Genomic DNA, 22,597 nt, shown 5'->3' with positions numbered 1-22,597 from the left:
GTGGATAATGTTATATCATTCTGTTAAAAGTTATAGGACACCATGCATTGCAATTTATGAACTCTACAATCAATTGCTGAATCCATCCCTTTCTCCCTCCTGCTGCTACAACTGTGTAATTTCTTAACTGAGCCCAGCTAATATAATTAATCCCACAGTCACATTTTTTTTAGTCGTTGAGAAATATAATTTCTTGATGCTTTCATTTCTAAATCATATTTTTCACTGAAAAGCTCCTCTTTTTCTTTGGGGGAAAAAAAAAACTTTAAAGAGTTGTTCAATACCACCCAATATCTTCATCTATTCGGTTACTTTTTTTCTGGGTCAAAATTGTTTAAACTTGAGGGAATCAGCTAATGGAAATAGGGAGTCCCAACTCTAATTATGTGTTCATTGTGTGGAATTGTTTGCTGAGATAAGTTTTATGCATAGATTGTGTGGAATTGCAAACAATTGTGTCTTGAAGTCATAAGACTTTTTCTTGAGATAACAACTCAAGGCTTCATCAGCTAGACGTTTTCTTGTGCTTGAATTTCTTGTGCATATAAATAACATTGTATGAGATAAACACCTCAAGTTTCTACGGTCTTTTTAGTAAACTCAAGGTTCTCAAAGCCACCGGCTTCAATAGCTAAAGCATTGGAATTCTTATGTATCCTTATTTCTGCTCTATCATTAACTTCTAGCTTCCACTTGACGATTTGAGTCTATATTTCAATGGCATCTCAAGTATCTAGATTTCTATGGGCTCAATAGTCCATGATTGGGGTAAGCTCTACAGTTTTAGACACCACTCACCGTTAATATTCTGAGCATTGATCTTGGCCTTGCATTCTATTTTTATTGTTGGACGTGGTTTCACACGTCAGCCCATCTACTTTGTGCTTTCCACCACATGCACAACCAACAGTAATGTATTTAATTGTCCCTTCTAACTCCCGTTTTGTTCTCTGTGTCAATACACCAAAGCTTGCTTGCTTTGCATACCGCTTGTAGTACGCAATAACAGAACGTTCATCCTTAAAAAACATTCCTGACTTCGGGGCATCAACCAACTCAACTTCATATTTTTCTCTCATTCTTCTCATCATCAATACCCCTCTCAAGCCCCACATCAAGATTATCTTATGGTTCTTCTAGGTCATGCCACAATAATGACATCATTTCTTTAATTGACAAATATGAAACAATCAGCATTTACTCAATAAATGAGAGTAAAACATGACTAACCATTTCCATCAGCAACGTTAGTTTGTTGCTCAATATGATACTCACTTGAGTCTATAGGGGTACCTTCTTTAGTTCAAGCTGGCTTCTTAGTTCCACTCTCATTTATTGGTTTTGAAGTCTCCCCCTTCTCACTTTTCGCAAAGTTCTCAACCTTGCTTGAAGTTCCCATGCTAGTGAACCAAGGTAATTTACTTGAGTCCCAAATGGTTGGATATAAGGGGGCTACACAATGTTAAAAAATTCATTGTAAACAATAATAATGTTTGCAATCACTTCTAACTCATGTCATTAATTTACCTGACTTCCCCATATGTAAGGGTAAGTAGTTGGAGAAGTATTATGTTTTGGAGTAGGCACATAGGGTTTTGAAATAGAAGTGTAGGGGTTTGGAGGAGGCACGTTGGGGTTTGAAGGGAAAGCATATGGGTTTGGAGCATGGGAATTTGGGGTAGCATTCGGAAAAGAAGAGAGGTAAGGAGGTCATTAGCTCATATGGATTTGAATGAGTAGTGGGTGTAGGAGGCGTTTATGGTGATAAAGGCCCAGAAAATGGAACCGGTAGAGATCCATAATAAGCCTTAAAAAAAATAGCATTACTTTAAAATCTAACAATAACAATACGGACAAATCCAAAAAAAAAAAAAAAAAATTGTAATTTTCTCACATTTGTAGAACTTGATGACCATTCACTTAAATATATCTTCGATGAGTGGTTTAGGAGTTGTTTTTCTTCTCCTTTACCCATTATGCTTTTTGGCCAATGAATTATACCAAGCAATTTGTTTATATACTGATATGTACGTTGAGGTTAACAAATTAAATTAAATAAAGCACAAACGCAATGCTAAAAAACTCGAAACTGAGGAACCCAAAGTTTTTGCTTTCCTCACAGGAGAATAAACCAACTCATGCAAACAATGATGCCGCATTATAGTTGCGCTAACCTGAAACGTCAGACCTCATCCAAAGTTCCCATATTATATACACTCGTACGTATCTCGACTAATGCACATACATATATATATGCACATACACACACACACACACACACACACACACACACACACACACACATATATATATATATATATATTTGCAGAAATTCATTACCATTTCTAGGGATATTAACCTGCGAACCCAAAGTTTTTGTTGTCCTCACAAGAAAATAAAACCATAACAAAAGTCTCATTTTGTGGAAAAGAAGAAATCAAATTAACATGATCACAAGCAACACAAATAAATGCCTTCGATTCAAGCACAAACAGATAAATGCACAAAAATTTATCTAACAAATAGATAAATGCATAAAAATTTCATTACATACACAAACAAATTACATTTCTTTTTCTCTTATCTCAATTCTCTTTTTCCCGTTAGTTATATCTCGTTTGCTGCAGCCTGCTGCTTAGGGCAACTTTTCAGAAACAAAATGGAAGGAAACGTAAGAGTTTTCCTGTGTTTTGGCTCCTGTTTTGACAGTATTTTTTTTTTATTATTATACTTAAGTCCATGTCACTGTACCCGCTGGCCAGTGTGTTAAAATGTAGTGTGATCCGTGGCAGTTCTGTTTTATATTTAGCTGAGCGGGCGGGATTACAGGGGCTCCTGGCCCAGCAGTTCTGTTTCTCAGCAAAACCAGATTGACTGCCCCGGTATGCTGTCGTCGTATCCTAATACCATATAGCAAATAGCCTGGCCGTTCAATACTTTCCAGGGAAACTGAAGAACCTCAAGAAACTGAACATTCCAGGACCCCAACAGGTTTTATATATAAATCTGGAATTTTCAGCTAAAATTACTTCATGTCACAACACCATATGTATGTCTACTCAAATACATTCAAGCTGCGCGGGTGGAAATTTAGAGATACAGGAGGACTGGAGGGATACAAAAAGGAGAAAACCAAAAGGATATAATGGGCATGCCATCAAGGTAGATAAACTAGTATATGGAAGCTGTTCCTCTGGCCGGCCACCATGCATTATCTTGCACCGGCTCTGGGCTCTCTTCCAAGAGCAGTAGGCTTCATTTCGCCTCTCATGTGGTCACGACCATTTTGGGTTGGCTTCTGTCCTCTGGTTCCACCATTTCCAGCTGTTTTTGAAGCTGGGATTCTTTTATCAAACCCGTACTCAATGTCCACAGCTTCCTTGGGCCGAGAGTGTTGTTGGTTTCGCTTAGGCTTTTGATCAGTTTGGTAGCGCCGGTTGCAGAGCCTGCCAAGAAAGCAAGCAATGGCCGATACAGCAATGACTACGGCCAGGACAATAAAAACTATCCCAAATGATCCATCTGAATGGCGCGAAGATGGCTGCCCTGCCTCGGTGTTGGGGTAAACCATAACGGGCTGCAGCTGCTGCTGCGGTTCCAAAGACATCTTCAGGCTTGGCTGAAAGAAGAGAAAGGGTGAGGTTTTGTTTTAGTAAAATTCTGCAACTCTAGTCCTTTGAGTGCAGACAAAGGGAGTTGTTTCTTTACAATGAAACAATCAGTGGGATTCTCTGTGAGGAGGGGTTATGCTATGTATAATTGGGTTCAAATATATAGGGGTTTTCAATTATAAAGTGGGGAGTTGCTTTAATAAAAGAGACAACTAAAGATATTCCTTGTGTTCTTTAGTGAGGAAGACTGGGCAGTGTTGTTGCTTTGTATGGTGATAAAAGTAAGATTTTGGCTCCCTTAGAACAACAGCATGGTCCCATGAGAGAGCAGCAATTATTTACTTGGTGCTCCCCTTTAATCATTGGAAATGGACGGTCTCTGCTGCAATTCATTCATGCAGAAGATAATATTGTTCATTAATTTTCGTTTCTTTTAATGAGATTTTTTGTTCTGAGCGCTCAGTTTTAGCACTTTTGTGTAATTTGCTTTTAGTCGTAACTTCCTGTAATGGGTGTGATTGAGCTGCTAAAAATTTCGTCAACTCCTTGAAGGTACGTTATTAATAAGGCCTCTCCTTCTGTCATGATCTGGCCAATAATCTTCAAGATTGCTTGTTTTTATCAATATGGTACTCATGCGGATGATGCAAGAGATATCCAGAGTACAATATTTATAAAGTAATTATATAAAAATAATTATTTGATTCATTAAATTTATTTTATAATAAAAATAATTTTATAATATGATAAACTATATTAAATCACGTTAATTTATAAAATTATTTTTATATAATTTATTCATTACTAGAGATTTTTCAATACTTCTATGCAAATTCGTATTCTTTTTGTAGTTGCATTAGACAAAGTCGTGGAATGACTGCCAAGTTACTTCAAGCCAAATTCTGTCTGTCTACACTGCATTTTCTTGAGCTCTCACAGATGCATTCAAAATTACAAAGTTCGTTTCAACGAAGAATAATATAAGTTGGTTCCATTATTTTGTAAATTTAAAAAATATTTAAAAATAATAATAATGCAAAATGCAACCTCTCTGTACAATTGTTCTTTTGCACGTCGCTCATTTGGGTTAAAAAGAAGCCATTCGGTTCAATGTTCGAGAACCTTGTCGAGGATATTCTCAAAAGACGATTCAAAATTGGGATCTGTGTAAAGAAATTGTACACCATTTCCGAGGCACAAGCTCCATTGATTGAAGTGTTGTGTATCATACACATCACTAACTTTGCCTTCGTTAGCACAAACTCCAAGCCAAGTTTTGAATTTTCGTACGGATGTGATAGGCATTTCTTGTTTCGAAATAGGGATTGGTGTAGATAATATATTTATTTTGAACCGTGTTAAATAATGGTTGTACCGTACATTCGGTCCATATTATCGATTTTCAGTGTATGGGCGTACCCGTTGAAAATAGAAAACTTTTATAATTAATATAAAAATTATGATTTTTTTTTTATAATTTTCACTTCAATTTTCATATGTAAAGACTATTTTTTAATTAAAAAAATTATTAAATTTTATAAATATATATTTTAATTTTTTAAGACTTATATTAATATTATTTTAAAATATAATTTATTCTTATATAATTAATTTATTATATATAGACTATACTAATATTGAAATATTTCATTCAAGTATCTTAATTGAAATAGCTATCGAAACGGTATTCAAAACGTTAGTATACTTATCGACAATCCATCCCGATAAATTTTATTTCTATTTTTTTGATTTTTTTAATTTAATAGTTAAATAAGTGTTTTTAAATAATATTATGATTTTTTTAAAAGAAAATTATTTAAAAATAAAAATAATAAAAAAAAGAGCAATTGCTCTTATCGGTAGGCTTTCTCGTGCGGCACGGCTCTTTAGTAAGTAATCAATTCCTAATCTTGTTATCTTTTTGCTTCATGGGTTCCTATTTTCACGATTCGATCCTCAAGTGTGAATAAATTATTCTTCTTTTTTTCAATTTAGGCCGTATCGATGGTAGTATTTCATTTTATTTTATATTATCATTTTAATTTTTTTGAAAATTTTAATACAAAATATAATAAATAATTTAATTTTTTAAAATATTAAAATAATAATATTAAAAATAATATTTTAACAATATTTTATTTAACTGTTAATTTTTATTTAAAACCATCATATCTCGTCTTATTATCAAACCGAAACTTAAAACTCAAAACTCAAAATTTTCATCTCAAATTTAAAATTCTCATCTCATTATTACAATTTTCTTAAAACTTCATATAAAATATAATAAATAATTCAACTTTTCTTAATTTTTTCAAATTTTAAAATAATAATAATATTAAAATCATCTTAAAATTCAAAATTCTCATATCAAAATGTCTTACTTACCAAACCGAAACATCTCCCAAATTTCCATCAAACAATCTTATAGAAATCTAATACGGCATTCCGGGTGGTTACAATTACAGAATTAAATGGTTTTAAAATCTTAAAAATATAAAACTGAAATATTAAATTATGAAAATATAAATGCCGACCACCCATTTGCACAACCCAAGCGGTCTGAACTTAGCTGTCAGTGTTGCAAGAGCAGAATCAAGTGTGCAGCATTAAAGAGATTTTATAAAATTAAAATTATAAATTGACGGATATAATATTTTAGATTATAAAATTATTTATATATTATATAAAATTATATTAATTTCTAAATTCATTTTTATCAAATATTTTTATAATTGTAGCAATTCTATATATAAAATAGTGAGAATTCCTACGGGCCGGTTCGTCTGAGGATCCTTAAAAAACAGCTCACCAATTAAAGGCTGACACGTAGACCATCCAGGACAATTATGGTAAACCAGCATCGCACCCTATTGTAATTCAATTCCCTGCTGCTTGAGGTACCTGCGAGTCCCTCTGTTCTCATCCCCCAAACGGAACTACATGGAACTTTCTCCCCCTCTGACACCCCCTCCCTGTCCTGAAATATTACCCCCGAGTTGGTCGTTGCCCAGCCACGGCGCCGTCGCAAATCTGGAGTCAGTGATCTGTCGCGGTCCGCAGCCCCGTCGCAAAATTTACTATTCCCTATCGCCGCACAGCCCCTTCGCATCCTCACTCTTTGGGAACCCCGAGAGCATGGTATTCCAAGAAACAATATCTGGTTCGATCAGCTTCTCAAAGATACATAAAGCCTTTCCAAACTGTCCAGATTTACAATACATATTCATCAAAGAATTCGAGACGGTAATGAACCAAATAAACCCAGAAAAAACAGCAAACCCGTGGATTGGACACCGAGTTTCAGGTCCCCGCGACAAGCCTTGACAACAAGCGTCACAGTAACTTCATCAACATTGCCGACAAAACCCAGTTGACACTGCTTCTTGAAGATATCAAGAGCTTGAAATGGAAAGTTTCTATGCAAATAGTTGAGCATTGAACGGTTAATGAAGACGGTATTTGGCTTAAGAATTTGGTCGAACAGGTGGTGGCGTCCATTTTCAAGTGAGTGAAAACCGATCAAGCTATTTGACCGTTGCCTGGGTATTATTCCACAGAGGGTTTTGAAATCAAGTCGACGAGCAATCATGAGAATCTAACGGTCCACTGTTAGGATCAGAAGAGAGCCTTAAAATCCTTCTAAAACCAACACTTCTTCTCTCTTTATTCTTTTGGTAGTACGGGGAGTGGTCTGGATGCGAAGAGGTCTCTCGGGCCGAAATGAACTGCTTGAGAGCGAGGCAAATTCGATCTGAAATTGAAAATGAGCTATCTGAAGGATGTAATCTCATGCGCACGAGTGTAGGAACAGTTTAGTGCAAAAGGCTGAGGTGGCAGCTTCTAATTGGAGGGCTGCTTTTTAAAGAAAAGTGGATGGACCGCTTAGCAGCGTTTCTGTAAAATAGTGCACCTAGATTCTCTCTCAGGTTGTGCTTTAGTTGTAAACCCAGGCGTATTGCCTTTTTTTTTTCTTTTTCTTTTTAAAAAAATAGAATTTGCTTTAATTTTAAGAAATGATTTTATGTTTTTAAAATGAGTAATACTACATGCAGTTATGAAATATATAAGCGTCATGCATTCACTTTAAAAAAAAGTAAGGTTTATTATTAAAAAATTAATTTTCATTTCAAATGAGTTTCGTCTTTATTGGTCTTTTTAAAAGTAATTAAGTGACACTTACATATTCACAATTGCAAGTATCATTTTTCTTTAAAAATATAACAACCACATTCTTTTGTTCTATTTATGTTAGATTTTCTTTCTAATGTAAATCTGACATGGGATTCAAATGAAAAAAACTCCCAAATCATAAAACTGAAAACCTAAGAGTAAACAACTAAATGGTATAAAGTTTCGTAACTAGTTTTATATTCAAAAAATAAAGATTGAAAAGTAAAATGAGATAAAAAATTTATGAATAGTAATAAGATAGTTTGTGAATAGTAGTAAGATAGTTTAAGTGAGATAATTTAATAGAGTGAGATAGAAGTAAGATAGTTTAATGGATATTTTATGTGATTTTGGAAAAAGAGAAAAAAATTAAATAAAAAATATTGTAAAGTTAAAATACTGTTAGAATATAATTTTTTAATATTATTTTTATATAATGATTTGAAAATGTTGAATTGTATTTTATTTTTTGTTTGAAAGTTTGAAAAAATTATAATCATTAATTAAAAAAATTATAATAATTAGTTTTAAAATATTTATATTTGAATGATGTTTAAAAATAAGATATAAAAGAGAGCCGGACCTAGACTTTTATAGAGAGAGAAACTCTACCTTCTCTCTAAAAACTCACCCAAACCGAAAACTTTCCTAGAAGGGAGTGGGAGCTTCGCTCCTCCCTCCCTCCTCAAAGCTGCTGTTTATTTTCTAGTTTGTGGTTTTTGTTTTTTTGTTTTTTTCAGTCAAAGCATGGAGAATCGACATTTTAATGTTTTCTGAAAGTTAGCCGCCGCCACACGTCCCACTGCAAGTTTCCTCAAATGTTAATCTTTTAGATTGTCGAAGGTTTCATCAAAAGAAACAGCGCGTGCTCCTCACGCGCAGGTTAAAGTGCCTATGTGGATTCCATGCACTACCACATAGGAGGCTTCTTCAGCCGCCACACGGCGTTTCTGAATCCAGTGAATTCGGCACATTCAGAATTGACGATCTGACACTCTCTTAGAGGACACGCTCTACTACAACCTTCATGTGCAGTCTATTTTCAATTTTTTGTATATTTTAATTTTCTGTAATTTTGTTTTTGTTCAGTTGTTCGTGTGTAGTAAAATAAATAAATAGGCTATTAAACTTTTGTCCATAGCAGGAGAACTCTCTCCTCCTTTGAAGGATGGGGGATGGTTTCCCTCTCCTCCTTTGGAGGTTGGGGGGTGATTGTTATCTATAAACTTTATCAGTAAAAAGTTTATAGAAGTTAAGATAATACCCGCCACAAAGAAATTTGTATGTAGAAAAATCCCTCACAGATGAGTTGGGTTATAATCTGGATATTTATTTGTATTTATCAATCACAGATATAATTACGGGTTTCGTGGATGAAATGAAGTAGATTTTCTCTATATATATATGAAATAAAAAAAATTAGAGAGAGAGAGAGAGAGAGAGAGAGAGAGAGAGAGAGAGAGGGAATGAGAAAGAATTTTGAGAACCATTGAGAATCCCTCGATCGTTGTGTTCTCTCTACGTCTCTCTTAACCCGCAGCAGTGACAGTTGAAGTAGTCAATCAGTCCCTAGGGAAGTGAAACGGTTCCATATATATAGATAAAGCAATTGTCTCTAAACTTGCGGATCTAAAATTGCAGTGGCAACTATTATGAAAGACTAGCACCAAGTATGTAACGTTACTACTATTACATGTAATTTTGGTCGACCGAGAGTTGACAAGGATGTAGCAGCAATATTACTCCAAAAGCGCTTCAGACCGGACAGTCCTATAAATGGAGAATAACGGAGGCTAATCATAATTTTCCACGTAAGAGATACATTTTAAAGTCTGTACTATGCGATGTAAGGAATAAACCGACTCACCTTCGTTGCTTTTGTCTGGAGTTGAAACTGAATACCTCTCTCTCTTCTCTCTCTCTCTCTCTCTCTCTCTCTCTCTCTCTTAGAAACCCTAACGTTAAATCAGAAGCTCAATCAGAAGTAAGCAACACGCAGAGAAAGAAATTTCGATTTTATTATTCTAGAGCGCGTCTATGTCTATATCAATTTGTATCCAGTTTCACTTACTCTTATGCCATCATTCATCCGCAATATTGAATCCTTTTAGTTGAGATTCAAAGAAGGAAGAATAAAAATAAAATAAAAAATAAAAGTTATCTCCAAAATTCATGTGAGTTTAAAGTAAATGAGTGTTGGACAGGAAATATTTATGATGTAAATATATTGTATTCATCCTTTCTTAAGTTAAAATAATCCACAAGCAGCTGGAAAAAAATAATTCAATGAGCAACTCGAACGCAAACAATCCAGGAAATAACCCACAAACAGCTAAAAAATAGTAAACTTACCTTCATTCTGTTTTTCATGATTTCTTCTTCGGTTTTATAGAGATCGAGAGGGAGGGGGTTTTCGGGTTTCGATTTTATGGAGATCGGGAAGGAGTGCTTTTTTTGGATTTCAGTTTTATACAGATCGTGAGGGAGGGTTAGGGGTTAGGATAAAACTACTTTTATGGGTTTTGATTTCATGGATGGGTTTCGGTGGCCAGAGAGAGATGCGAATATGGGTGGGTTTCGTGTACTGCAAAGTAGAAACAGACAAGTAAAATAGAAATAGACAAGAAAAATAGAAGATGGCTGCAAAGTAGAAGATGAAACTTGTGTTCAATCAAACGTAGAAGATGGTTCGAAACAGAGAAGGAGAAGACTATGTTCGGAAGAGAGAAGGAGAAAAGAGGAAAGAAATTATGACAGTTGAATCACGTGAAGAGAGAGGTTGAGAATGGGGACTTGTTTCCCTGCATCCCGCCAATCAGAACTTGTTTCTATCTCACTGACGTGGCTATCATTCATTGGTCTCTGATAAAAACGAGTTGTAGGATTATCCGGTTTTAAGTTATTCTCATATTACTCTTATGGTGAGAAACCTTTTAGATTTTGAAGAGGTGCAGCATCCTGACAGATTGGCAAGACAACCTGGATAGCTGGCCCTATCATTGCGTATAATATGGCTTTTAGCATGAGATGTACTAAACTCTTTAAACTCGAATGCAATTGAAAGATTCATATCTAATTCTTGTAACCCCTTTGCAGGAAGAAAATGTGCAATTTGATTGGCTATAAGAAAAGGGTCCTCGATGTTATCGGACAGATCAGGTCAAAGCGACTGTGAACATTAAAGTAGCGGAAATCTGAGACTTGGGGCCAAGTGTAGGTTTTTGGTTAATGTGATCTTTTCTGGAAAGGTATACTTGGCCAGGTTATTGTATTCTCTGGGGTACGTGTAATAATTATCTCCATATCATGGTGAATTGGTGAGCACAGTGGTTTTGCTTTAGGTTGGCTATTTGCAGGGTTTCCGGTTGCTATTAGGATGTCTTTTGTGGGATGTTGTCGGGTGTAATCCTAAGATGGCTATCCTTTCCATTTCGCATAGGGAAGGCTTGGTCTTTTTGTAAGGTCTTAACCTTTAGATTTCCATTTCTATCGAATAAAATAAAGGAATTGGAGTTTTGTGCGCCCTAGACTTGTATCTCGCATTACCTTATAGTAAAAGATACCATCTTTATTAAATAATAGAAGTTACAATATGAGGAGATACAGAATCCCACAAAGCCTAAGATTATACATAAACAACTACGAAAGTCATCTTGTTCAATTATTGCTCTCTCTCTCTCTCTCTCTCTCTCTCTCTCTCTCTCTCTCCCCTCAATTTTATTGTTCATATATTTTTCCTACAATATTTTTCACTATGCTACACCTATTACACAAGTTTCCACTCTTGGACATGCTGAGAGACTCAAGAGTGCTGCAGGGAACCAAGAGTAGCCTTGTCTAGCGTCTGGTATCTAAGCCCCAAAGGAGAAACCAACAACATACTCTAAGATGCATAGCCACTACTGTCTACACTTTCATTTTCTTCTAAGCTGCAAACTCTCAGACGCATAGATACTACATTATATACTTTCATTTTCACTCAATTTCCCGTTTGTCGGGCTACCAATCTTATCTCCTGCAAGGAAAGCAGACTGAATTAACTGATGGAACATCAAGTCATCAAAACCATGTTTTCCATAGCTCATGAAGGCACCCAATGCTCCAAGAAATCCTTCATGCCGCAAAAACATTGCTTTAGCCTCTCCTTTAGACCTTAAAAGGCATGGAACATCAAAACCCAAATATAAACTCAACCATTATCTTTATCATTAACACAATATTTTTTTTTTTTTTATCTTTTATTTTTTTTGGGTAGAGGCGAGGGAAATGATTTCAGTTGAAAACAAGGACCAATGATGCGTGTGAAGTATGACCAAGAACACAGAGTGTCATGATTACCAGAAGTGAACTGCAACGGATATTGTGTCCATGGTATAAGTATGACCACCAATAAAAAAACCTCCAAAAAATATCCTCTTGAGTCCAAATCGGAGAGCATTCAAGTAAGAGATCTGACAGTAAAACAGAGAAGTGAAATAACTTAGAAACATTACGGCAGTCACTTGATGTTTTACAGAACGAAAATAGCTTTCGAGAGGAATTAAATAAGACTAAATAAAATGAACAGAATTTCTAAGACAGAGAAAATAAGTTATGAATGTCTTTCGGACCCCAAAAAAACCAAGGATGACATTTCATTTTCAGGGACGCCTAGCTAACAGGGAAAAAGTGTGAACAAGTTTTTTGCGCCTCTGGATATGGCAAAGGATACCAGAACCTAAACTTGACCTTTCTAGTAGTTCATAAATGAAAGAGGTAAAATATGTAAAAGGATTGGGAAGGCCAAGGGTATATTTTTTTTTTTTTTTTTAATTTTGAGAAGTACAGATAAGGTAAGGCTTCTCCCAACCATTAAAGGAAAGGCGACAAAGAAGAGAGATACCATCCTATGATTTCTGTACACTTAAATGTCATAGAGTTTTTTTTTTTCAATATTATTAAAAGGACTCATCGACAGCTGGGTTGAACGTGCACAGTTGAAGCCCAACAAATTATTAGCAATAATTATATAGTCTACGCACAACCTGAATCCAAGGGTTTGAACCTTGCCAGTAAGAAAAGATGCTATAGAAAAGTTAGAAATAAAACACTAGAGGATTACTGTAAGAACGGGAAAGTTGAATATGGAAGAACAGAAGCATCATAATATATATTCCGGTCTGTCCCAATGTACCGAGAAAGTTTCAACAATGACAGCTGCTATCCAGCTTTTGTCACATATTATGTCATAGGCTAGAATGTACTATCTTGCATTATGTAAAAGAAGTCTTCAAAATTGATAAGCAAAGAAAAACTAAATATGGAGAAACTCATAAATATAATTTTTCTTATAGGTATCATAAATATAATAAACTTCATTTTTCCCATAAAGAAAAACACATGTTGCTACTTCACCATGTATATTCAATTTGTGGAAAGCAAGAAACCTGTCCAACTACAACTGACCTGTCCAATGTTATTTGAAATCATTCTTAAGAGGGACCGGGAGATATCTTCAGGCCTGTAATCTGCAAGCTCTTTATTATCAGAAACTGCCTTTCCAAAGCTAGAAGCAATAGTTGTTGATGAAAGGCCTACCTGTTAACATTAAAAGGGGGAGGGGGATAGAGATACAGTGAAGTTTGCAATCATCAGAGGAAAAATTAACATGTAACTAATCTTCTGTCAAAATTCAAACCAATTCACATGAAAAATTCAACTCAAGGTACACAAACACAAAAACTAGCAGGCTCTTGACACCTAAATTAAAGCAAAGACCAGTCTATCAAGAATATTCACCTTTGAATGGTCCATTCCTCCATAGATGTCCCCGACAAGCATGTCTATCATTCTATTATTTCCCTTATGACTTAATTCCAGCAACTCATCAAAACTGTCCAAAAAAACAAAGAATCTCTGGTCCATGAGTTATAAAATATATTTTTGTTATTGCGAGGAATCCCAAAGACCATCTAAGCACGCCTCTTAAAACCCAGACCTGTGTAACTCGCCCACATCACATGGATCAGGCAAGTCATCGACTTCTCACCAATGGGACGGGGCCCTTAGAGATTGCTTACACCCAAGGTTCAAACCTTAGACTTTGGGGGAGCATAACCCCAAGACTAAGGTTAACTTGAGCCAACCCCTAGGGGTTCATGAGTTAGAAAATATATGTAAGAAGATCATCATACCATAATAAGTAGAGACATCAATTACCTCTTACAATTCGTTAAGAGCCTTCCCAAACCCCAAAATGTTCCACCGCCAACATTTGTTCCACTAACTCGCTCAAACTTCCCCTCTCCATCCACCTATAAATAAAAAAACAGAAATTAAAAAGGGAATATGGATACAAATGTTTACAATCAAACAACAGTTGAAAAACATTTTTTAAGGATATAATACTAACACAGCAACTGGAGTGAAGAATATGAGAAAAAATACCTTGAGCATGCTGACACCAGACCCGATATTAACTAGGAGGTAGGGGTACAAATCATTATGGTCAATATTGACAAATTCCTTCTGTCCATGCATAAATGTAAAGGCTTCTTGATGGACTGCCTACACAAACGAATATATGTGCCAGTTGAAACTATCAGCACAATATGTTGCTAAGGCAAACAAGGAAACAGATGAAATGAAGTACTTGGTTTACGAAATGAAAAGAGACAGTTGTCATATCAATCGTGGTTGTATACTCATCACACAGATATTTGACACTATAGAAGAGTTCTTAACTCTCACCTTCCACCAAACAGATACCAGTTTGATTGATGCAAATGTGTGTGGGTGTGAGTATTCAAGGACTTGCCAAAACATTGTGTGCATTTAAGGAGAATCAGAACAACAGCAATCAAGATTAGGGAAGGGCAAGAGGCTAAGGTCTAAATGAGAGGGCTTCACTTTCAAAAGAAAGATAATAAGCTGTACATACCAAATTTTGTTGTGGTATAAGGGTCCCACCTTAAGTAAAAAGTTAGCTCCCGCAACAAGACAGTCCATTTCATCCTCCTTGTCAAGACAAATGCCAAGTTTTTCTTTGAAGAGGTCTGCATACTTGTATGAACCACCACCTGTGGCCTTCTCATAGATGGTAAGTAGTTATTAAGTTCGCACATTTCAGAAGTATATGCCATAAAACCAAGTTTCTCATTGCATTCTCTACAAATTCACCAGCATTTTTTTCTTCAGCACAGGAAATAACATGTGCTATTTTGCTTTACCTTAATTATGGTCGTGTCAGTTGGAGGAGCTTCAAGGTGCTGGCACCCTATATTCAGTTTCAAATATAACAAGAGTGACAATAAGTACCAGAAACATTGGAGGATTAAAAGCGCATCTGAAATCAACTTAAAGGAAAAATGACCTTAAATTGTAGTTTCTGCATTTATATCGAATGATTGGGAAAATATTTTTTTTTTTTTTTGGATGAATAAATGATTGGGAAAATATGTTTGCATAAAACGAATGCCTACTTAGGCCTATGTTTGTTTCAATGTTTTCAGAGAATATCTATTGTTTTCCACGGTTTGATAGGGAAAACAAAAGGCTCCAAAAATATTTTGGGGCGTTTGGTTGATATGTAAGTTAATACAGACTAACCACCACCCAAAATCATTGTGCTACCCTTTTTTTCTTAGACCATCACAAAACTATTGAACCTTCAATCCCAATAGAGACAGAGTTAAAGTCGATCTTAGTTTTTCAAATTAGTGAAGAATGAATCGGGACCATGGGCAGTTGGACTTGATGCCTGATTGAGCATTTGAAATCAAAGAAGTGGGAGAGTGTGATGAAGGGGGAGGAAGAATTTGAGTCAAAGTCAGATTCCATAGCAAGAGTGTGGTTGTTGCAGCAGGACATGGGGTTGTGTAGGCAGATCAATGGTGGTTGGCAAGGGTTTGCATTGGTGGAGCAGTCTTGTCAACGAGTGGAGGTGGTAGGGCTGCTCTAGAATGGTAGAAAATCTAGTCGTAAAATTTGGACACGAGGAGATGGAATTTGAAAAATGACTTGTGCCTCTTTAGAGGGTTAAGTCATTTTATGGCCCAGAGACCCTTTTTGTGCTGACCAACCTAACATTTTCTGTTGACTTCGATTTTCTACCCTCGCCAAATGCTCAAAAAGATGAGAACATTTTCCTGGAAAATATTTTTAGCCAAACAAACACAGCCTTAAAGCAATTTATTTCGATGAAAATCAGAATATTATAACATGCTAAATGTCAAGCAAAACTTCTGATGAAAATGGAGGTGCTACCTACATATTTTAGGAATTATATTAAAACTGAATTGACAGCAGCCTGTGGCTGTTAAAGCACATTGAATCCACGTTGAAGAGTGTAGAATTTGGTGTTTTAAAGGAGCTTCTAATCTATCAAAGATAAGTTCTAGTTTGATGCCAACAACTTTTATATGCAAATCTAGAGCAACACCAGAGACATGTGTATCACACCACAACCAGTTTGGATATATGAAAGAAGTTTCCAAAGAGATTTTCCCAAAGTTGAAACCATAACCAATGACACACAATGGATTGGAGACTTCCTTCAGGTTTAGAGTAAATTGTAAAATCGTAAGTTGCCTCAGTAGATTATGATTGCGAGATTCTGATAGCCGTTCAATGATGTATTAGGATGATTTGATCAGCTTTGTCGGGCAATGAACAAGCTTGAGCTCAATCAAACATATCCAGAACAAGCTTGAAAAAAATATTTCGAACTAGACCACACTCAAACTCAGCTCAAGCACGATATTTAGCCCCAACTGATATTAAGCCTTCCCGTGATTGGTTCAGCCAGGCTCATTTTTAGTGTGCATTATCACAATGCTCTTCTTTCAACATGATTCCAAATGAATCGATTATCTAAAACAGGCAAGTGCACACATACCACCAAGATGAAGCTGCTTGGTTTGTATAAACTCTAAGCAATCATTGATCTTGCTCGTTTCAAAGTTCGCAAAGTGGAACCTCCCTTTCCCCAGACTCTGCTTTCCCAACCTCCCCGCCTTATCAACAACATCAAATTCATCATTTGTTGAGAAATACACCAACTTAATGAGAGATCCTGCCCAACATACACCAAATGTAATCGTGAAGACAAAACATTTTGACGAACATGTCAATTGCAGAAATTCAAGAGGCAGGTTTCACATATGCGGGGACGACGACTAATTTCAGGGCCAAGGTTAAATCAAATATATGCATACATACTGGGTATGTAGACAAAGTTTCAAAACTCCTCAACTACGAAAAAAATCACACGGAAGAACAACGAATTCATGGGAATTAGCAGAAATTCAGACACCCAAAAAACACAAAGAAAGGAGAAAAGAAGAAAGAAAATCACCTCCGATGTCCAGAGCAAAGTGAGATATATGACCGTCGGGCAGGTTTGGCTCCCATTTTCCTGGAATTCCAACCTCTAGAATATCCATTTTCTCGCTCTCTCCGTCCGTTGCTATGGACTCCGTAAAGAATTTCCAAGTGAATATCGAGGAGAGCTCTGTACCTAAACCGTCCTCGCTTTCTCCACAACCAAAGGCATGAAGCATTATATAACGTTTTTGGCGTTGAAAATTTAGTTGAACATACACAAATCATAATTAACCGGGGGCTCAGTCCTGTCCAAACTCCAAAGTCGCATTGGCGTGGGGCTGGCTGCTTGCGTGCCTGCGTGTTTGTTCCAGCTGACGCCACTCGCAAGGTAGTAGTTGAGGTGCCGGGAAGAGAGTACCAACTACCGACCCCCACTTATTCTTTAAACAAGAGGTCTACTTTGAGCATTGATAAAGGATTATGCATCTGTAAAGGACTATGCATGTGTAAAGAATAATTTTAATAAATATAAAATTAATTTAAATTTTAACTATTTTATTTAAATAAATCTCTACATTGAAATAGTTATTTTTTTATTATATAATAATAAAATAATATAAGATAAATTTGACTTTAGCTATTCACATTAAATATCTACTTTAGATTATTTATTTATTTATTATATATTAATGAGTAATTAATCATTTAAAAAATATTTAATTTTTTAATTATTATTTTATTTTATCATATTTTAATTATTAATTATTAAATACTGATAGAAGTTTGTGAATGTAAATAAAGAAAAGAGAGTGTGTTATAAAAAAAATAATAAATAAATATTTGATCTATAAACCATAGATATCAAATTTAATATTTTCTTTACAATTACTGTAACTAAAACTTACAAAACTTGCTATTGGCTATTCATTGTAAATGAGTTTTTTGTCTAATAATTATTAAATATAATTTATTTTAAATATAGATAATCCAATGAGAGTGCTTTTACACTTGGGGCTGGGAACTGCGTACAATGCCACCACGTGTACGATAATGAAACAGTGCGTTTTAAATTTGGACGTATTTGTGTATTTCGAATTTGGACACAACCAAGAAACCTGCCATTGTTACGAAACCCACAGAAGAAACACGAAAACGACTAAGAAACCTCCCCAGAATGCAACACGGAATAGAACCAGCTTCCCCACAGACGACCACGGAGACGAAACACGATGACTATTACAAGTTCTTCTCATCTTCTTCGATTTTTTTCTTCTTTGCATCCCCTAAGCCAAAGATATAGAACCCATGCCAATGTGAAATATGCAGCACCATGGTAGAATGCCTGCCGCCACTCCCACCTCTCCTCTTCCGTAGGAACCTTAGTACTAAGGACCTACACGCATTACGAGAGAAAAATGTAAAGAAGGGAAGAAGTTTCAATAAAATGATCGAAACCCACAACTTGAAATTTCCATATCAAATTGCTCTGACCTGATCTCTATAGCGCTGGTCAATACTACCTACAATTCCAAAAGATACATAAAAATTAGCCAACTTTGCATGAATTCAACATTAAAGCAAAAATGAAACAAAATCCGTGAAAGATTAAATCCTGGACCATTCACCCGGTTGCTATTAATCCATCCCAGTTCCTTATTCCATTTACCACTGAAACAAACAGAGTTAATTTTGTCTGATTCTATTTCCACGACGATGTACCATCCTTCTACTGCAAATTGTCGAATTAGATACTGTTAAAGCGAGGAGGAAGTTGAGGAGTTCAGGCGCAGACAAAAGCTACCCACAACGACGGCAATCTCTCTCTCTCCCCAAAAAATTTCTTCATGTCTATACGATTTTCGATTTTATTTTTTTTTAAATATCTTGCCAATTCTTCAAAGGTACCCAACGACACCTATAAAAGAATTGTTCGACTTAAATCAGTTGAACGGGTTATGTTACAGTCATTTTTTTATATTTATATACATTTTATTGATATAATTGGTTAAATTAATTATTTTATATTAAAAAAATAATACAATTAATTATATTATTAAAGTATATAAAAAATATATATATAAGTGAGTTTATATAAAATTTTATAATCTTGAATTATGCTGGTTGTTGACCGTTCCTAACGATTGCGCCTCCCCGTGAATCGTGTCCTGAAGGATTAGAGTTGTTAATTACTAATTGTAGAAATGGTCCAATTAATTGGATGTTGTCCTTAATCGAAGTTGCGTACATGCTATTGATGGAAAGAACAATGATACGAAAAATTCTATTCGTTACCTCTATATTATGTATTATATATGATTTTTTTTTTCTAAAAAATCTTAACAAAAATGTGGTGGATTGATAATGAATAAAAGAATTCAATTAATTTAATTGAAATAAAATCAAAAATAAAAATTAAAAAAATAAATATAGTGTGTGATGTGTGAAATGATGAATAACAAAATTTAGGATGAGAGTTGAAAATCAATGAGAACTTAACTGACATGTTAACTAAGAGGCCTCGTTTTACTGAAAAAAGTTGGGAGTTTGACTGTCTTTGTACATTCATCATGTTGTTGGTTATATAAATTATCTTATTTTATTTTATTTAATTATTATAATTTTTTTCAAATTTTCACACAAAATATTATAAATAATAAAAATTTTTAAATCTCAAATCAAAAATAATATTAAAAAATAATTTTTTTTTTCAATTTTTAACTTTCATCTCATATCATCTCGAACCCTTAAAATGTCTTTCTATCAAGGTGAAAGTGCCAATTTTATTGGGTGCAACATAGCTAGATAGGCCACATACCAATATATGATTTACCCTTTTATTTAAATACATATTTACATATCAATAATATGTGTTTAAATAGGATAAAAATAACAAATTACATATTAATGTGTGGTGTAGGAGATTAAATAGTAGTTCTCTTTCTGTCTTGCCCATAAAAAAAATGTGGATGTTGTTTGCATGTAATATAAAATCACAACTTTAATTGAATTTCTTAGTTTTTCTCTATGGAAGATAATAGATGAGAATATGCTATATATATAATAAAGTTCTTAGACCATTAATTTAGTCCATGGGGGAATGTGTTTATTTCTTCTGTACCTGTTTGTATTATTTTCTCTAAATGGTAGGTAGGGTATTGTGTACAATGCTTTATTAGTTGAGCCTGTGATGACTCGTTTTTTAGTGTATTTTCGCTGAAATAATTGTTTTTATTTTAATTAATATATTAGTTTAATTATTTTAATTTAATTGCGTTTTAAAATTGGTTTTTAATTTATTTGATGTTGTGTTTTATTTCTTTAAGTTGTTTTGTGGTTTTTAATCCCTTTTCGGCAGTTTGTTTTGTTTTTCCGGAGTGAGGATTGGACCTCATTTCTTTTTGCATCTTTCTTCCTTTTTCTCTTTTTCCTTTTTCTTTTTCCCTTCTTTTCTTTTTCCTTGCTTTTTCTTTTTTTTCTTTTTTTCTTTTTCCTCCTGCTTTCCCTCTCGAGCACCCCCCGAGCTCTCTCTCTCTCTTCTCTCTCCTCACCCACGGCCGGACTCCTCTCACCGTCGACCCAACGCCGTCCGGCCACCGTGGGCGACACCACCCCCACCATCCTCTTCGTCTCCCTCCGGCGCACCACCCCTCCGAACCTCAGCCCCATCCGGCCGGCCGTTTGGCCGGAAAACGCCCAACAAAGCCGCACGGTTTTGGCCTCGATCCGCCGTCGTCGCTCCACCTCCGGCCACCATTTTTTCACCACTTCATCACCGGTCCCTTGCCGTCCTAACCCACCCATTTCCGGCCTCCAACGACCACCGGAACAGCTCCTACGAGCTAGCTTTCCTCTTTGGAAAATCCGGCCTATTTCCGGCGATTCCGCCGCCACCCACGGCCAACCACCACTTCCAATAGCTTCACAACCATCCCTAGACCATTCCCTATCAATTTCGTGTCCTAGTTTGTCCCCGTTCAAAAGTGGATTTTTCACAACCCACGGCCACAGTGAATTTTCACTGTGACGTTGCTTTTCCGGCGCCGTTCACAATGCCGCGTGTTTTCTAAAATTGCCATATAGCGCTGTAAGTATTTTCCAAACCCTATTTTCAGATTTAAATATATATTGCTCTTTCAATTATTTAATCTGCTGGTTGGTTAATTCCGGACTGAGTCCGAGGAGTTCGGGGGTCGGATGGATGGAGGACGGAGTTGCTTGATTTATTGTTTTATGATTGGTTGTTTGTTTTGTGCGTTGATAATTGCATTTACATGGGGCATGCACGGGTATTTTATTTATTTGAGAAACCCTGTTTTGCTGGCATGATTGGATTTTCGGGTGCGTGTGTCTCACGAGCCCAAGCCGGGATGGGTTATTATCTCGGTGGAGCTCCTCTGGTCACTCGGGAGTGGATAATACTGAGTGACGTCCCCTGAGTTGTCGCTGGGCGACGACGGGAGCGGGGCTAGAGGATGGCCCGGCCAGGTACGCGCAGGGCGCGAGTCTGGGCATCGCTCTACTCACCGACTCCGTGGCCCTTCGCTGGTGAGGGCTAAAGGATGGCCTGGCCAGGTACGCGCGGGGCGCGAGTCTGGGCATCGCTCGTTTAGGTGTCACATGCGCGGTCCTTACCTGCGGTGTGGCACATGGCCAGGGTGTGCAGATGATCCCTAGGGGAGATCATGGTGCATGCATAACCGGTGTGTTTATATGGTTTTCGGATGCGGGCCATTTTCTGGGAAAATGACGAGTTTTGGTTTTGAGGCTTTTGATCCATTTTCTGGGAAAATGGTGGTTTGGGCCATTATCTGGGATAATGGTGAGGCGTGGTTTTTAAGAATATGTTTTTATTGGGCCAAAGGGGTTTTTGGCGTGCGTGGTAAAAATGTGGTTTTGCGGGGCATGTGCATTGGTTTTTCTTGCATCCATGTTGTTTGAGTTCTATGTGTTTTTATCTGGTGGTGTTTGGGTTTTACTTACCTGCGGTACCATTTTTAGTTCCGTAGCTTTTGGTGCAGAGTTCGAGGAGGAGGAGGAGGAGGAGGCTGAACCCGAGGATGCGGCTCCGCCGGGTTGCTGATGTTATGCTTTGTATTTGATATTTTATTATATGCGTGTTTTGTAATATTTTATTTATGTACGTTTTAAACAGCTTGTATTACGTTGAGAACAATTCTGGTACTTAGTAATGACTTTCGTTATCCGCTGCGTGTTCTTCCATGCACATTTGTTGCTTTTGCACACACTTGGCACCGTCGATGGGATGGTGACCCGGGTTGTCACCATCCGGACGTCTCGATTTCCCCGTGTTCGGGCGTGGGGATTTGGGGGCGTCACAGAACCCACTTTTGTACAAAGGCTTTGTTTGAAATTTATCTATTAAAACTTGTTCTAGCATTACTCGTTTTAAAAAATTGTGTATATTTCTCTTTAAGCAGTCTCCTATTTATACATTCAGCTTTGCATGCTATACATGGAAATAAAATCAGACAAATGAATAACTTTACAAATAT

General features: G+C 36.1%; 2 protein-coding genes across 3 annotated transcripts; both read right to left on the bottom strand.

Annotated features, from left to right (window-relative positions):
- Nucleotides 1-3,211: 3,211 nt before the first annotated feature.
- LOC122312695 lies at nucleotides 3,212-3,607 on the bottom strand. The gene has a single exon (XM_043127358.1). It carries the CDS (start codon nucleotides 3,605-3,607, stop codon nucleotides 3,212-3,214), a length of 396 nt encoding a protein of 131 aa, XP_042983292.1.
- A 7,721-nt stretch (nucleotides 3,608-11,328) lies between these two features.
- LOC122313966 (pantothenate kinase 1-like) lies at nucleotides 11,329-17,538 on the bottom strand. 2 transcript variants are annotated; one of them, XM_043129313.1, is made up of 10 exons: nucleotides 17,116-17,538; nucleotides 16,657-16,833; nucleotides 14,990-15,036; nucleotides 14,730-14,846; nucleotides 14,208-14,327; nucleotides 13,980-14,074; nucleotides 13,560-13,653; nucleotides 13,227-13,358; nucleotides 12,120-12,232; nucleotides 11,329-11,796 (listed from the first exon to the last, which is right to left on the bottom strand). In XM_043129313.1, the coding sequence occupies exons 1-10, from the start codon at nucleotides 17,318-17,320 to the stop codon at nucleotides 11,790-11,792; spliced, it is 1,107 nt and encodes a 368-aa protein (XP_042985247.1). In that variant the 5' UTR covers nucleotides 17,321-17,538; the 3' UTR covers nucleotides 11,329-11,789. The 2 variants fall into 2 exon arrangements, with proteins under 2 accessions (XP_042985247.1, XP_042985246.1); XM_043129312.1 differs by having other exon boundaries at nucleotides 11,329-11,933; nucleotides 17,116-17,537.
- Between the last annotated feature and the right edge of the window lie 5,059 nt (nucleotides 17,539-22,597).

This window comes from Carya illinoinensis, chromosome 6 (genome assembly GCF_018687715.1).
Source record: "Carya illinoinensis cultivar Pawnee chromosome 6, C.illinoinensisPawnee_v1, whole genome shotgun sequence".
Classification (NCBI taxonomy): Eukaryota; Viridiplantae; Streptophyta; class Magnoliopsida; order Fagales; family Juglandaceae; genus Carya; species Carya illinoinensis.
The sequence above is the reverse complement of the archived record's forward strand: the minus strand, read 5'-3'. Positions and strand labels throughout refer to the sequence as shown.

Coding starts and splice junctions, on each gene's coding strand:
- LOC122312695 (XM_043127358.1), bottom strand. CDS start 3,607: ATGTCTTTGGAACCGCAGCAGCAGCTGCAGCCCGTTATGGTTTACCCC.
- LOC122313966 (XM_043129312.1), bottom strand. CDS start 17,320: ATGCTTCATGCCTTTGGTTGTGGAGAAAGCGAGGACGGTTTAGGTACA. Junction 14,328..14,729: donor GAGCTAACTTTTTACTTAAG/GTGGGACCCTTA, acceptor TCGTTTGTGTAG/GCAGTCCATCAAGAAGCCTT. Junction 12,233..13,226: donor TTTCAAATAACATTGGACAG/GTCAGTTGTAGT, acceptor TTTTACTGTCAG/ATCTCTTACTTGAATGCTCT.